This window comes from Sminthopsis crassicaudata, chromosome 3, assembly GCF_048593235.1.
Source record: "Sminthopsis crassicaudata isolate SCR6 chromosome 3, ASM4859323v1, whole genome shotgun sequence".
Taxonomy (NCBI): domain Eukaryota; kingdom Metazoa; phylum Chordata; class Mammalia; order Dasyuromorphia; family Dasyuridae; genus Sminthopsis; species Sminthopsis crassicaudata.
The window spans coordinates 328,118,271-328,135,331 of record NC_133619.1 but is presented as its reverse complement, the minus strand read 5'-3'; the positions used below and the strand labels follow the sequence as shown (position 1 = coordinate 328,135,331).

At 37.8% G+C, this 17,061-nt stretch overlaps 1 protein-coding gene and 1 long non-coding RNA gene across 2 annotated transcripts in view; one reads left to right on the top strand and one right to left on the bottom strand.

The window, feature by feature from the left end:
- The window catches only part of FSTL1 (follistatin like 1), a 94,383-nt gene that overhangs the window by 60,237 nt on the left and 17,085 nt on the right, over positions 1 to 17,061 (top strand). Inside the window, exons 3-6 of the mRNA XM_074301338.1 lie at positions 8,269 to 8,373; positions 11,387 to 11,516; positions 12,383 to 12,415; positions 14,253 to 14,383. Of these exons, the coding sequence (XP_074157439.1) occupies positions 8,269 to 8,373; positions 11,387 to 11,516; positions 12,383 to 12,415; positions 14,253 to 14,383 (399 nt within the window). The remainder of the gene's footprint in view (positions 1 to 8,268; positions 8,374 to 11,386; positions 11,517 to 12,382; positions 12,416 to 14,252; positions 14,384 to 17,061) is intronic.
- LOC141561554 (uncharacterized) lies at positions 11,438 to 17,041 on the bottom strand. The gene is made up of 3 exons (XR_012488083.1): positions 16,840 to 17,041; positions 15,819 to 15,910; positions 11,438 to 11,570 (listed from the first exon to the last, which is right to left on the bottom strand). It is a non-coding gene; the product is annotated as an uncharacterized LOC141561554 (long non-coding RNA).

The following is a 17,061-nucleotide window of genomic DNA, read 5'->3' as shown; positions in this document are numbered from 1 at the left end:
TTAGGAAGTGCAAAGAAGGAATTGGAAGGTATTCAGATAACCAAAGGACCTCCTCTGGAGCATGCTGTTTAGGATCACTGAGGTTAGACCTGAAGGAGACCTTGGAGAGCTCTAGCCCACATTCTTCATTCTGCAGATCATTATCATTTGTGTTTCAGAGGATGCCAGGGAAAAAGAAAGAGAAATGGAGAGATTGGGTTTTGTTAGTGAAACTGAGATGTTCTTTTTCCAAATTAGCAAACATCCAAACTTGATATCTACTGCCAAGTCTGTGTTGTGTAATGCCTATTGATATTCCCCACTTCTTAAACCCCAGTTTCCTAAAAGCACAAGTTAATCTGATCTTTGTAAGAAAAGAGGCAGAGACTTCTGCATTGCAGGCTTCTAGGAGTGTTGAGAAAAGGAGAGAGATTGCCACCTACTGTCAGACATATCACCTGCTTGTCCATTTACTCGCTTGAAAGCTTAAGACTGGCATAAACAGATTTTTTTTTCTTTCTTTAGCTAAGATACAACCAAATTATCTCTTATATTCAGCAATATGATGTCTAAAATTCTTCCTCCTTTCATCCTCTCCACCTACAATCTCCCAGCACTCTTACCCTCATATCTAATGATCTGCCTATTTATATTTCAAAAGTTCTTAATCTGAAGTCTGTGAACTTGTTTTCACATATGTATATATGTACATATGTAATGCATATATGTATTTCAATATAATTGTTTTCTTTTGTAATCTTACATATCTCATTTTATGTATTTAATGGCATTATTCTGAAATGGGGTCCATAGGTTGCATCAAATTGCCTAAGGGGCCCAGGACCCCCCAAAAAGTTGAGATCCCATGGTGGGAAAAGTCAGGGGAAATCCAATATCTTTTAATAGTATTTTATTTTTTCAAATACCTGTAAAGATAGTTTTCAATATTCATATTTGTAAAATTTTGTGTTATAAATGTTCCTCCCTCCCTTTCCTACTTCCCCTCTCCCCCTCCCCAAGACAGCAAGCAATCTCATATAGGTTAAATATGTACACTCCTTTTAAACATTTCCATATTTGTTATGTCATACAAGAAAAATCATACCAAAAGAAAAAAAAAAACACGAGCAAAAAACAAACAAAAGAAGGTGAAAATAATATAGTTTATATGTATTCAGTCTCCATAGTTCTCTCTCTGGATGTGATTGGTATTTCCATCGAAAATCTGTTGGAATTGCCTTGAATCACCATATTGTTGAAAAGAGTCAAGTCTATCAGAGTTAATCATCACAGAGTCTTATTGCTGCTGTGTACAATATTCTCTGGTTTTGCTCATTTCACTCAGTATCAGTTCATATAGGTCTTTCCAGATTTTTCTGAATTCAGCCTGCTCATCATTTATTATAGAACAATTATATTCCATTACCTTCATATACCATAACTCGTTCAGCCATTGCCCAATTGATGGGCATCCACTCAATTTCTAGTTCCTTTTGGCCTATCATTTAAATACAACCAAAGAAGCAGTCTGTGTTCAGAGTAGTTGCCTCTATCAGCATAAGCTCATAGATACTTGAAAGAATAAGATCTTGTAGCTACCACTCCCTCAAAGTCATCCTTTCCAAAGTCAAAGTTTCAACATAGTCTAAAACTATATTTTTAAATTTAAAAACCCAGAAGCTTTGATTTTCCAAAGTTAAAACTGCAGTTCTAGAGGGTTCTAAGAGTCTCCAAAAACCATCTTGGGGTATATTAAAGATTGTAATAACTGATGTCTGGGAATTGCAAAGCTCTTTACAGACATTATCTCATTTAATCCTCATAACGACCCTGTGAAGTAAGTGCTAAAGATAAATTGTTGTCTGTAAGACTATACAGTGTGGAGGGATCCACAGAATGATAGTACAAGAATATACAAACTAACTACCAGACATCTGACTGTCCACCACTGCAGCTGAGTCCCAAGCCTATACTTTCCTTAGAAAAACACTGAGTGTGTTTGTCTTTGTATGTATGTGAGACTGGGTGAAAATGAGGGCTATATGGAAACACAGCTTCAGTGTACATGTGAGCATGTGCATTTTTAAGCCAAGTATCCCTTTTAGACCCTTTCCTAGACTCTTTTGGCAATTTGGAGAAACCTATGAGCCCCTTCTCAGGATAATGCTTTTAAACACATAAAATAAAATGTATAGGATTAGAAAGAAAACCAATTACATTGAAATGCATCAAAATATTGTATTTTATTTATTCACTTGTATTATATAGATTTTCCCATGACTTAGTTTACTTTCAATTTGAGTAGCTTAAATATTATTTACAACTTGTATTTCTTATGTTTATTTTTTTTTAAGTTTGCAGACCCCAGGTTAAGGAACTTTGATTCCTAAATAATGATACAACCAGGAATTTTTTTACTCTTCATCAAAAATAGTCTTGCATAGCCCTCCCTTCATATGTACTATGATAGAGTAGCTATGACAGAGAAGGGAATGTGGGGATGGAAAAGGAGAAAGAGAACTAAGGTATTTCAGGGTCTTAGAATCTCCCAGGTATAGGCTGAATTGCTTCAGGTAGGAGAAATTTCTTTGTAAACTAAGAACTGCTGCAGAGAGAAGGCTGAACTCTGAGGAACAGAGGATGTTTTGGAGACAAGATATGCTTCTGTGGACACAAGATATGCTTCTTCTTATTGGGGAAGGAGGAATTCCAACAGCAGGGGGCATGCTTTTCTGGGCAGGGGAGCTTATTCTTTCCACAAGGGACTTTTGTTAATTCCTTAAGAGCAGGGACTACATTTTGCCATTATTTGTGTCTCTGTCACTTTAGTTTCTGGTACATTGTTGTTCAATTTTAGTTGTGTCCAATTCCTTGTGACCCCATTTAGGGTTTTCTTGGAAAAGATACTGAAATAGTTTGCTCATTTTACAGATGAAGAAACTGAGGTAAACAGAGTTAAGTGATTTGCTTAGGGTCACTCAGCTAGTAAGTGTCTGTGGCCAGATTTGAACTCAGGTTGGCCTTCTGTCCATTGTGCCTTTTAGTTGCCTATAGTGGGCATTAAATAAATTATAGTTGATTGACCGAAGCAATAAGGCACTTCAACATCACCACTTTCAACTGTAGGGATGAGGATGAGACATTGTCTAACACAAGAGGGATAAAAGGGCATATTGTGCAGTATCTGAACAAAATGGGGAGACTCCAAAGCACCAAATCCCAGCTTACTATGTCTCCTAGAAACAGTTTTACAAAGACGGGACAACTTTCCTTACTTCCTTGCCCATCCTCTCCTGACTTGAGATTACTTCTTTAGTCTTTCCTAGAGCACATCTTCCTTCAGTCCATATGAGGCAGTTGGAGGGACTGATGAGGGAGAAAAACTATGCCCTCCTTCAGTTATTGGCATGTGAAGTAAAACCCCATTCATCCTAAATTAGTTAGAGCTATTTATGCTATTAAGGTGTGTATGGGAAAACAATACCTGTCGGTATGGACTGAATTCAAGAATCAGAAGCTTTGTGATATACTAGTATTAGCTCAAGAGGTAGTTAGATGGCACAACAGAATGTCAAGACTAGTGTCATGAAAATCTGAGTTCAACTTTGCCCTTAGATACTTACTAGCTATGTGACCCTGGACAAGTCACTTAATCCCATTTGCCTCAATGTCCTCATCTGTAAAATGAACTAACGATGGAAATGGCAAACCACTCCACTGTCCTTACCATGAAACCCCCTGAAAAGTCATGAAGTGTCATATATTGCTGAAAACAACTGAACAACAAAATACTAGCTCAGAACCAAGTCATTTCCCCCTTTTTTTTTGGGTCTCCATCATCCTGATAAATAAAAGAAGAGGACTGGTGAGAAAGCATAGTATAATGGAAAGAGTAATAGATTTAAAGCCAGAGTTCTTGCGTTTAAATGCAGACTTCTCTATCTATTATTTATGTGATTGTGAGCAAGTCTTGTAACCTCCTTGGGTCTCAGTTTCCTTATTTGTGAAATGAGGGATTAAATGACTTTTTAATTCTTTGATGCTTTATCTAGACATTTATATAAGCCTCAAGCTTCATAAAGCTCATTTTACAGATGAAGAAATTGAAGTAAACAGAGTTAAGTGATTTGCCTAAGGTCACCCAGCCTAGTAAGTGTCTGAGATTTGAACACCTTCTGCCCGGTGTGCCCTTTAGATGACATAGTGGGCACTAAATGAATGATATTCATTATATTCATTATTTCCCTTGCTCTTCCCAACACCACTCTGCACCAAATGCTATTAATTATCCCCATTTAGAGATGAAGAAACTAAGGCTCAAGGTCATTAAGTGTCCAAGACAGAGTCTGAGCTCTCTTTTCCTTGGCTTTAACTATGATTCCACAGTGCCTCTCAGAAAGATCTGAGACTGATTCTGTGAGGTAATAATTCCTGTTTCATCTAAGCTAAGAACCAAGTATATAAAGAACATTCTGTAACTGGAGCATGCTTTAAATATAAACAATGACTTCCTCTGTATATTTGGGAGTTATATGTATGTTGCATCTGTAGACAAACCGCTTAACAATGTACAGATTTGCCAGTGAATATTTAGAGATGTTGCTATGTCTGACCTTGGTATTTGATGAACGTGTGTGAGAGAAAGACAGAGAGACAGAGACATAGGCAGACGACATGGGGCGTGGGGAAGAGAGAGGGAGTAAGGAGAGAAAAAGAAAGATGAAAAAGACATAATGAGGGAGACAGAGAAAGAGAGAGAGCGAGGAGAAAGAGAAAGGGAGAAAGAAAGAGTGTGCAGACATTTTCTCTTCATTGATTTTTAACTCTGGGCTGCGAAATGGTTCCCCCTCCCCCTTCTCCCACGTTACTTAAGCCTTATATTCTTGGTCCTGTTCCCAGGGAAGAGTGACCCTGCTGGGAAGTAGTTTATTCTTATTTTTTCCCATTTCTCCCCCCTTGTTCGGGAAGCAGAAGCTGCTAGCCTCCATCCCCCTTTCTTCTCCTCCCCATTAACCTTATTGGCTCCTTTCCTTTAGCAAGAGCTAAAAGGCCTAGGCAGTCATTGGTTCAGCAAAAAAAAATCAATGATCCAATGAAATGCAAGCTTGGAAGTTGTTGCTAAACCAATGGGAATCTTAGCTGTCAAGGACAAAGAAATGAGCTTTTCCAAGAGTTGAAGCGCAGAATTCAGAAAACGGGCAGCAGATGGCAGCAGATCAAGCTGCATTGATGGCAGCCTGTCAGCTTCCTATTGCCCGCATTGGGTGGGGATGGGGATGGGGTGGGGGTGGGGCAGGGAGAAGGATAGAAGGATACATGTTATCTGTTAGTTCTCCCTTGATATAAAGTAACTGAATCTTGTATCTCAGTGTTGCAGATTTGGGGAATTGGAAATAAAGTACATAAGAATTTGTGTTTAATTTGAGTTTCTGCAAGTTTGAATCTGTTGCCCCGTCTGTGGCTGCGGCCTCTATTTTGCCATTATCCATTTCTCACTCCCACCCCACCCAAGGTTGTTGCACGCTATAGGTACTGGAGGCTGAAACAATGAAACTTTTTTTATTCCAGCACTGCCATTCCAGCAAAGGGGTTGAAAGGATCTTTACTTAAAGAGGGAGGGGTCAGCATTCTGCTATGGAAAAAGTAGTGACTTCCTTGGAATTAAAGTCTGGGTGTAGTCATTATCTTTGTTGCATTCATCCTCATCAGTAATATTTATATGTTACTTTAAGGTTTGCAAAATGTTTGACAAATATTTTCTCATTTGAGCCTCATAAGAACCCTAGAAGAATAGACATTATTATTATAGAGACCGAGGCAGATAAAGGTTAAGAGATTTGCCTTGAATCATATGGGTAGTAAGTGTTTAAGGATAGATATGAACTTATGTCTATCTGATGCGAGGTCTGGCACTCAATCCACTGCACCACCTAGCTTCCTAGTAAGAATAATCATCTTACTGTTGTTGAATCATTTCAACAATGTCCCAGTTCTTTGTGCCCCCATCTAAGGCTTTGTTGACAAAGTTTGCCATTTCCTTCTCCAGCTCATTTTACAAATTCTATCCACTGTGCCACCTATCTGCCTAATAATGATAATGATAATAGCTGCCATTTATACAATCAAGAGGGTTGCAAACCACTTTACATACTTATCTCATTAGGGAATTAATTTTTACCTCCCTGATTCCTGTTCCCCACTTCATCCCCACCTTGTCCCCAGTTGAAAGCTTGATGTAACAGAAAATGGCCAATAATCATAATTATCCAAAAAATGAAATGAGATGGCTTGAGAAGTATGTTTTCTATATTCCTTGGAATCATTCTAGCAAAACTTTAATGTGGCATAGTGGATGGAGTGCCATGCCTGGGGTCAGGAAGACTCATTTTCCTGAGTTCAGATCCAGCTTCAGTCACTCATCTATGTGACCCTGGACAAGTCACTTAATTGTTTGCCTCAGTTTCCTCATCTGTAAAATTGGAGACAAATGGCAAATGATTCCAGGATCTTTGCTAAGAAAAATTCAAATAGGGTCATAAATAATTACTGGCAACTAAAACTACTAACAACAAACATTTGTCAGGTATACTTAAAGATTCATATTCAGGTTGGACTAGATGATCTCTCCATCCAATCAGAAATTTATCATCTGTAATTCACCCCCAAATTTTTCATGACACTTTGCCTGGATTTCTACTTGGAATTTATCTCACTTTTCTTTGTTCCAAATTTATTTTCTTACTTCCCTACATCCTTAGGTTTTAAACTCCTTAACAGTAATGTCTGCAAGCTAGGTGGTATAGTGAATAGAGCATCAACTCTGGATTCAAAAGGACCTGAGTTCAAATCTGGCCTCAGACACCTGCCTCTTATGTGCCCTATGACCTTGAGCAAGCCACTTGATCTTATTGCCTCCCTCTATCTCCCTTCCTCCCCTGAAAAATTAACCTCAGAAACAAAACAAACAAACAAGAAAACAACATCCGCCTTCTGTGACAGATCATCTAGGATCAACTATCTTTGTATCCCTAATGCCTCACGTGGCACCTTCTTGTGTTTCTTTTGTTTGTCCAGATCTGTGATTTCATTTGTGTTACAGAAATTCCCTTACATACATCAATTCTCTCTCTCCTTATTATATGCCAACAACTCCTCTGTGAGTATGGTCTAAGACAAATGCTTGGGAGCAGTGATATGTAACCCATAGTTACATATCTAGTATGTTTTAGAGGGAGGATTTGAATAGAGCTCTTTCTGATTCCAAAACTGACTTCTATTCACAGCTCCATGCTGCCTCTCTTCTAGTATATAATTGGTGCCTAAATATTACTGGAATTTAATGGAATTTAGGACATTTTCCCCAAGTCTACAAACTAGAATCATAGAATATTAGGATTGAAAATGAACTAGACATCATTTAATCCAGCCCCATCATTTTATAGATGAAGAAAAGCAGCTTTAATATCATAAACCAAGTTTATGCCCAAATTGATCACTTCTGCCATTCATGTATTTGGAGAGGGATACATTTAATAATGTACCAATTTTGTATCTGGAGGTAGAATTCAACAACTGGGGACTGCTGACAGATGCTACCAAATTGGGTAATAACAGTAACCATGACTACCCAATGCCCAGCTTATGAAAGGCACTGAGTAAACATCTGATAAAAGGAATTTAATTTCCAAGCACAGAGTTTTAATGAATGCTCAATGTGGTTCAGAACTGCCTTAAAAGCCCTCCCCTGTCATCCTCCCTCTACCACTTTTATCGTGAGATTTAGTAAACCATCAATACTAGCTCTTTCAGATGCTGACTTTTCAGGAAATGGTTTCTAGTATTGACCTATTGTTCCAAGGTAGTGATTGAATAGGAAGTGTTGTGCTTTGTAACTACTGAAGGAAAGAAATACTGGATTTTATATCAGAACATTCACATTCAAATTCTGGCTTTGGCACTTGCTATCCTAGAAAGGTCACTTTTTTCTAGGACTCAGTTTCTTTCTTGACAGAGTGATGAACTTCAACTAGGTTTTCCTTAAGGATCTTTTCAGGTTTCATCTACTAAGATTCTATAATAGTGAAAACTGATGATCTGCAATGATTAAGAATGTTACTGTGTCCTTACAGACCTGTGATCCAGAATTTTAAATCAATAGCTGAATCTAGTTCAAAGAGCTAGACCTGAAAAAACTTAATGGAAATGTTGTATCATCTGTAATTCACCCCAAATTGTCCCCATACGGAATATTTCTTGGTCACCTTCTTTCTGTTTCTTTTTTTGTTTTAGGAAGAACAAAAAAGCAAATCCAAAGTCTGTGCCAATGTGTTTTGTGGTGCAGGCCGGGAGTGTGCAGTGACCGAGAAGGGAGAACCAACCTGTCTTTGTATTGAGGTAAGTTATTCAGCAAAAAGGATAGCTTCGGAAATGGCATGTGGCTGTTTTGTTAAGGGCTGGCTTTCACAAAGATACTGTAGAATATGTGTGTGTATGTGTCTATGGATCTATGTATATACATACGTGTGTGTATATGGAGAGAAAAAAGAGAGAGAGAAAGAAAGAGAAAGACAGAGACAGAGTGTATGTTGGTTGGTCGGTTGTCCTTCATTCTCAAAGATGACCAAAATGACATCACTATCCAACTGTGGCTGATCAGCCCAACATGAGCTCAAAATATCTGCCACAGGTTGGACACAAAGAGTCCCTATGAATATTTGGGGTGATTCTTTAACTTTGTGCATCTCGAGTTTCTCTTGAACTACTTCAATTCTCTTGCTCACAGAGCACAGGACTTTAATGAGGACACACAGTCCTGTGCCAGTGTCTCCCATGTCATACAATCAATTCTAAAGTTCTTAGAGAGTGTCCTTGGATTGCCTTTTCCGATTATCTTATATGTATATGTGCATGTATGTGTGTATATACATGTGTGCATATGCATGTGTGTATGTGTGTATCCTTCACAGGATCACAGTTTTAGAACTCAAAGGAATATTGGAAGTTCAAGTGCTGTTATTATTCACATTTACAGTTGAAGAAATTGAGGCAAACAGAGATTAAGTGCCTTGCCCAGGGTCACACAGCTAGTAAGTATGTGAAGCTGCTTTTAAGCTAAGTTCTCTCTGATCAGTGCCTCTATCTACTGTTCCACCTTGCTGCTTCTAGATCAAGAAATTGAGGCTTAGAGAGGTTTCCTCAAAGCCACAGAGGTAATAAGTGGTAATAAGCTGGGTCTGAAACCTAGGTGGATCCCAGGATTCTTTTTCTTGTACCACACTGCTATCCATATTAATTTAGAAATGGAACAGAATAGCCCTTCATCTATTTTAGTGACCTTAGGGATTTTTTCATTCTGGAGTAAAAACAAATCCTAAATGATTCATTGTAATTATAAATGCATTTTCTGAAGATTCATACTTGGGGAATCAGAATAAGAATTAGAGAAATAATCATATTTACTTCATTGTAAGAGACTTGCAAATAAATCTTACTCCTGATATGAATTACCATAGGAAAGCTGCCTTGTAGGCCTTTGTCCAGAACTCCTGAATTAGGAGTATGCCAATAATGCTCAGACTTAGAACCATCATGAGATGTGTGGTAAGGGTGCTGGATATGGAATGAGAAAAACCTGGGTACAGCTCCCTACTTGGCAACTCATTACCAACCAAAAGGTCAAATCATTTAAATTCTTTGGTCTCAGTTTCTTCATCAGTAAAATAAAAAAACTTTGGAGTATATTACCTTTAAGTTCTACTCCAGCTCTAAATCTGTCATGTAAGCCTTTCCTTCTAATTAAACATTTCCCTAGTCTGTTCATTATCAAAAAACCACATTATAGCCTGAAGAAAAATCAGAAAACTTTTCAATGAAATATAATTGAAATTAAAAGAATAAAGTTAAACTATAACAAAGACTTCATGTGCAGTAGACCAGAAATAATACAACAATGGTAAAAAGACTCACTATTTAATAAATATTTCAAAGAAAGGGCAATTGAGATATATATGAATGGAGAAGAATTGAATCCATATACCTCACACTAGGAATAGCAATAAATTCAAGATGGGTTAGTTCTAAACATAAAAATAAAATAGCCTACTTAACAAAATAACAACAAAAGAAAATTTAAGAGCATATTTATGACAACTGTGGAAGGGAAATGGACTCTTGGCTAAGACAAGATGTAGATTTCCAGTTTTATTAAGAAATAAAAATGAAAATTTTTGCATAATAAAGCACAATAACATAAATATCTCAGGGAAAGCAACATATAAAGAGGAAATAAATGTAAAAAATGGCTAAAAGCTTGGTTTTCCAAATATTGAAAAAATTGACATATGTATTATGCATTTATATATATATTTATGCTAATATCAGAGTTTACTTAATAAGTGGTTAAAGAAGATGAACAGCAAAGTATCAATAAAATAATAATGATAATAATAATGATATGATGATGATGATACTAATTACTGAGATTTATAAATAACTTTAAGGCTTCCAAAGGGCTCTACCTATATTATTTCATTTGAAGTGCCCTGCCCTTGTTAACATTTACAAAATGCAAATTAAAACAACTCCAAGATGCCACTGTATACCTATTAAAATAGCAAAAGCAAATTGGAATGATAAAACTCAATATTGAAGGATTATATATGGGAAAGGGTAGTCTAAAACATTGCTAGTGGCCATAGACATCTATCCATCCACTCCTTCTGGGTGGTAAGCTGTCAAGATGAAGAAGAAGATATACCAAGCTGTTCATACTCTTTAACCTGGTAGTTGCTCTTTGGAAAATATATTTTGATACTCATGATTGCACCCATGTGGGTATTTCCTCTATTCTTGTGGTTTGTAGCCCTTTCATGTCTTAGTAACAAAAATCATATCTCGCATTTATATAGCAGAGTGCTTTACAAATATCTCATTTGAGCAATCAATAAATATTAAGTGCTACCATATGCCAGGTATTTGCTAAGGGCTAGGGGCACAAAAAAAGAGGCAAAAGATGGTCTCTTCTATCAAAGAAATTACAATCTAATTGGGAAGATCAGGGAATAAATATGTAAAGCAAATTCTGTTGTCCATATATGATTCTTCATGAGGTTTGAGGTTTCCTTAGCAAAGATACTAGAATGGTCTGTCATTTCCTCCTCTGGCTCATTTGACAGATGAGGAAATTGAGGCAAACAGGGTGAAGAGAATTGCCTGGGAATACACAGTTAGCACATGCCAGAGGCAAATTGAACTCAGTGCTTCTTGGCTCTAACTACAGCACTCAATCTGCCATACCACACTACAAGGAGAAGCCTTATCCATCTAAGGGGGAAGTTCACCAATGAGCAGGTTGGTGCCTGTGTCAGAGGCTATAAGAACATCATATTTATCCTTGGGTCTGTTCCAGCAATGCAAACCTCACAAGAGGCCTGTGTGTGGCAGTAATGGGAAGACTTACCTCAACCACTGTGAGCTGCACCGTGACGCTTGTCTCACTGGATCCAAAATCCAGGTGGACCATGATGGACACTGCAAAGGTAAAGTGAGTCCGGGTAGTCTGTGACCTTGAATTGGGCTCAGAGGTATGGGTGCTAGACCAGTTGAACAGATTAAAAAAAGAAAAGATTCACTGAAACTTTGCCAATTCTTCCCCATTCCCTTCCAGCTCCTACCCAAATCCTCATTAATCATTGGCCTTTTTCCTAGAGATGATGCTGGTTTATCTAGGTCTCTGACAGACTGTCAAATTCTCTACAAAAATCTTTTGACCTTATTTCCAGCTGGGTAATAGGTTGTACTCATAGGACCATAGATTAAGAGTTGGGAGGGACCTCCCAGGTCATTGAGTCCAGCCCTGTCATTTTATCGGTGAAAAGACTAAGGTCATTTAGCTAGTAAATATCTGAGGTTGGTATGGAACCCAGGTTTTCTTGATCCTAAGTATATTTTTCTTTCTCTTATATCGAATTTGTGGAGCCCCTAGCTGATTTCTATATGTTATTATAAAATTTTCTCTGTCTATCCTTCTGAATAAAATGTGAAGGAATTTGGGAACACTTCAGCATATTCTGTTACCTTGGTTTTATGCTTTAACCACCTCTCTTTTAGGTGAAAAGACCTTTGACCCCGTTCTCTAATCCTTTCATATTACTAGAATAGAATAGGTATCCTGGGCCTTGGATGCTCAATGAATTAGGACCTGGGCAATCTGATAAAATGCTGGGGATCCATTTGGCTTCTTTCTGGAAGTTAGTTTCATTGAAATGAAGGGAGACTTAAGGTAGAAAATAATAACAGTGCTACACATATCTCAACTGCCTCCCAGGAGAGGACTAACCATAATAATGAAATGATCTCATTTTCTACTTTGACAAGTCACACAATTTTCCATTTCCTTTGGCAGAGAAGAAACCAGCAAGTCCTTCTGCAAGCCCAGGTGAGTATCTGCCTTTCCTAACCAGCCCACATTCAGGAAACTACTTTCTAATGCTTGACATCAGGTTTGTGTCATTATCAGTAGTGACGTCAGTGGACATGGCACAGAAATGGGTATTGATCCAAAAAGGTCAACTCTGCATTTTACGCATCAAATTGAACCAGTGGGTTATATTGATGTGAGCAAGATTTAAACTTTTTAGAGAAATTATAACTGAGTTTCCCATTCTCCTTCACTTGTCTGCTGAGTCCTGTGGTTCTTGGTCCTAAAAAATCAGATAACCAACACAGTTAAATCATACACTTAAATTCTATTAAATAACTCATGTATATAGAGCTTTGAAACTTACTAATTGCTCTCTTTACCACAAACCTGTATGGTCATTAGTACAAGTATGTTTATTTCCCTTTTAAAGATAAGAAAACTGAGGCTGAAAAAGATTAAATAACTCACGCCAAAGTCATACAGTTAGCATTCAGAGCTGTAATGGCTGGAAATTCCATTAAACTCATTTGTATTTTTTTCATTAGTTTCCACCTGTGGGTATTTCAGGTCTCTTCTCATCCTGTTTTTCCCACTCTGGTTTCCCAATCCTTCCTCAGCCTGAATGTGATGTCTGATAGCTATCCCATAACATTTTTAAAAATACTGATGCATTGAGGGCTTGAATGAAATCATGGATGTAAAACACTTTGCAAATCTTCAAAGTGCTATATAAGCACCAATTATCATTATTGTTATTATGTTGTTATTGTTGTTGTTGTTGTTAACCTACAGTCACTAGGCATTGAGTCTGGTGAAGACTTTATTCTCTAAGCATTCTACTGTGCTTTTGCTGAGCTTAAGCAATGTTTATAAAGCAAAATAGGGGTGGGCTGGTAAATGTTTAACCACCAAGATTTCTATTTAAAAAACTACATGCACCTACATTTTAAAATTAATCTGAATTATCAACACTTTCTTAAATCTACACAATCAACAAAACAATAAATCAAGCCCTGATATAGGGCAGTTGCCAATTTCTGAATGTAAATGCTCCCACTGAAAATTTAATTATGAGCTTGGAGCCAGTTAAAGCCAAATGTAAAGCTTTCTTGGGAATATTTAACAGCAGTTTATATTAAAACAATCTCAAATGATATATAGAGGAGCTAGATATTGCAGTAGATAAAATGCTGAACCTGGACTTAAGAAGCCTGATTTCAAGTCTGGCCTCAGAACTCTTATTAGCTGTGAAAACCTGGGCAAATCACTAACCCTATTTGCCTCAATTTCCTCATCTTTAAAGTGAGAGGGAGAAGAAAGTGGTAAACTACTCCAGTATCTGCCATTAAAACCCCAAATAGGATCATGAAAAGTCATCTTAAAGAACTAAATAACAACAGGTTTATAAGTTGATAAGGATGAGAAACCTGCAGAATATTACTTTATATGATGAGATAGAATGTTCACATTAAAGACCCAGAATCAGGTGGATTGAACAGTCATAATAGTAAAATTGACATTTTATTTGTGAACTGCTTCAACACAGCAGTTGGCCAGGATAGGATCATTTTTTTTTCATTTTAGCTTGCTAATATCTATCTGTAACCCAAGAAGTATACAATGTGGGTCTATCAAGCATTTTTTCCCTTTATCTTGTAATCAAAACATTTGTTCCTGTAAAAATCCTGTAAATAAGGATTAATGAAACGTTCTCTTAAATATTTTTTCTTTCCTGCATTTCTCTTACCTATCTTGCATGCTTTCTTTCTCTATTTCTTTCTTACTTTCCTTGTATCCTCCCTACCATATCCCCCCCCTTTTTTTTATTTTTATTTTCATCTTTCTTCTACAGTTGTCTGCTATCAATCTGACCGTGATGAGCTCCGGAGGCGCATCATCCAGTGGCTAGAGGCTGAGATCATACCTGATGGCTGGTTCTCTAAGGGAAGCAACTACAGTGAAATCTTAGACAAGTATTTTAAGGTAAGAAATGTTGTTGTTGAATTGTTCAATCATGTTCAACTCTTCATGACCCCTTTTGGGCGTTCTAGGCAAAAATACTGGAGAAATAGTTTGCTATTTCTTTCTTCAGTGTGTCTCCATTTTACAGATAAAGAACTATAGCAAATAGGGGTTTATTGACTTGCTCAGAGTCACACAGCCATTAAGTGTCTAAGATAGAATTTGAACTTAGGATTTCCTGATTGCAGGCTTCATGAGAAGATCACTGCATATTTATTAATTTTAAATTCATTATATGTGAAGCGTGCACGCGCATACATACACATTGTATTCAAGAGTAGGATGGCCACATCTTTAGGACCTCTGGGTTTTTTCTTATGTCTTATTCTAGCTTTGGGGTATAATTTTAACTATAAGGCTTTTGGAATTGCTATAAATTAGGAAAAGAAAACAAGTTTGTCTTTAGCTCCTCCCCAAATTAATAAACATGCTCCCTGCTCTCAGGTAGTTCATTTTCCAATTGAAGAAACAATGTGTCCTTGGAGTGCACTTTACCAGGGAGGCTGAGACTAATGGATTACTTGAGTTCAGCAGCTCTGAGTGCAGTTAGCTAAGCTGATCCCTTATCTCCACTGTCTAACTCTAATATATGTGAGTTCTTGAAGTGAGGGTTCCTGAGCTGCCCCAAAAGAAGGAGAAACTGGCACATATGAAAACTAGAGAAGGTGAAAGCTTCCATACTAATCTTAGTAGGACTGGGTCTGTACTTGGGCAGCTAAGTGGTGCAGTGAATAATAGAGCACCAGCCCTGAAATCAGGAGGACCTGAGTTCAAATATGATCTCATACATTTAACACTTCCTACCTGTGTAACCCTGGGCAAGTCACATAACCCCAACTGCCTCAGCAAAAAAAAAAAAAAAAAAAAAAAAAAAAAAGACTCCCAAGATATCTACATTATAAATAGAAAGCAATCTCAGTGGGAAGGAACAATGTGGAAGGGAAGGGGATCTCAAGGAATAAAGGCACATGCCCACAGACATATACAAATACCTAATAAATTTATATCCACCCAGATACAGACATACTTAAAACATAAATCACAAAGGCAAACGGACAGAAAAACAGTTTCTTTTAGATATGAAGAGATGTAAACACATGAAGACCACTGCATATGTTTGAATTTACATTATTGGACGCTCTGAGGTATGCCCCAATATAAATACACATGCACAAAGATAAACCATCACAGGTACACACAACTGTGAATGACAATTATCCTCCTTTAGATACACAGACAACTACAGTGAATGACAATTAGGCATCCCTCAGAGATTGCTTAGAGGAGTGTTACTTAAGAAGCAGAGTTATAGCAGCAGGCTCCTAGTGCTCCCTGGAAACATGCAAGATAGAAAGAGGAGAAAGAAAAGATGTAGAAGACTTAAATAATTCATTACCTGTCAGCATTTGCTTATCAGGAACTGTCCCTGGTCCTTTTTGCCCCTGCAGTCCCCACCTCAAGTAAGTGTCGCCAATTTTCCATTCTCACCTAGAGGAGCAGAAGCACCTAGGCTGGGATTGGCTACCAGCCACAAAGGAAGATTGTTTCTGTAATGGAGCCTTTGTTTTTACATCACTTTTTGTTTTTATTTACAGTTGCCTGGTCTTTTTTCAACTTATATAGGGTCCTTGACTCCTTCCTGACTATTTTGCTGACCCTTTGTCCAAAGCCCTAACCAGGACAGGGCAACTGGGACCTTACCCCAGAGTGCTGAAGTGACATCACTTGCCAGTGCCTAATTAGCAAGAATACACCTCCCCCCAAACCTCGATATCTTTGTCTCCTTATCACAGAATGGTGTCCTGACCAACATTTCCCCTATTCCCCAAAATGAGAGTATGTTTGTGCCACTTTCTCTGACTGAACAAATTCCTACTTATGGCTTGGCTTGTGTCTTAACCCATTCTTGTTGAAATATCTCCTTGCTAATTAAAGTCATAATTCTAGAACCTGGCAGTGAAGGCAGAGATCACAATATGGCCAGCCAGGCATTAAATAGGTTAAGAGAGAGCAGGGGTCAAAGCTAGGCAAGTCTCCAGAGACAAAGAGACCTTGGAAGTAAGACAAGGCCTGCCTCAGAGAGGAAACTTTTCATATTCTCCCTTAATAAATGCTTGTTCCCTTCCCCTCTTTCTGTCACTGGAGGAAGACAGAGCCTGATTTCCTTGGGTGTGGATAGATAGAGCTGGGTGACTTAGGCTGTTCCAGAGCAACCAAACCCAGTAGCTACTGTCAAAAGTGGCATTTCTACGAACCCTTTAGAAGGAGGCAGCTTATCAAAGTGTTGAAACAATACTCACTTCATTTTGCTCAGAGATTCAATAATCAGTTTTATTTAACTGTCCTGAAGATGCAAACTTCTAGGGACAATCCTTTCTCAAATCTGTTCTTAGAAAAACAGACCTGCACTTACTTACTCCATTGCTCAGCACACCAATGACCCTTCAGGTTGAAGTATTCCTGGAAGGGAAAGCACATCAAAGAACGGTGCTAGAAATAAAAGGTGGAAAGAGAAAGAAACTTGGACAAGACAAGACACTTGATAGCAAGATAAATTATCCTTGACAGGAGTTTGTTAGGAACACAGGCATTTCTGTGGTAATTACAGCACCTGGGAGCTCTGAGACCCAGACCTCTCC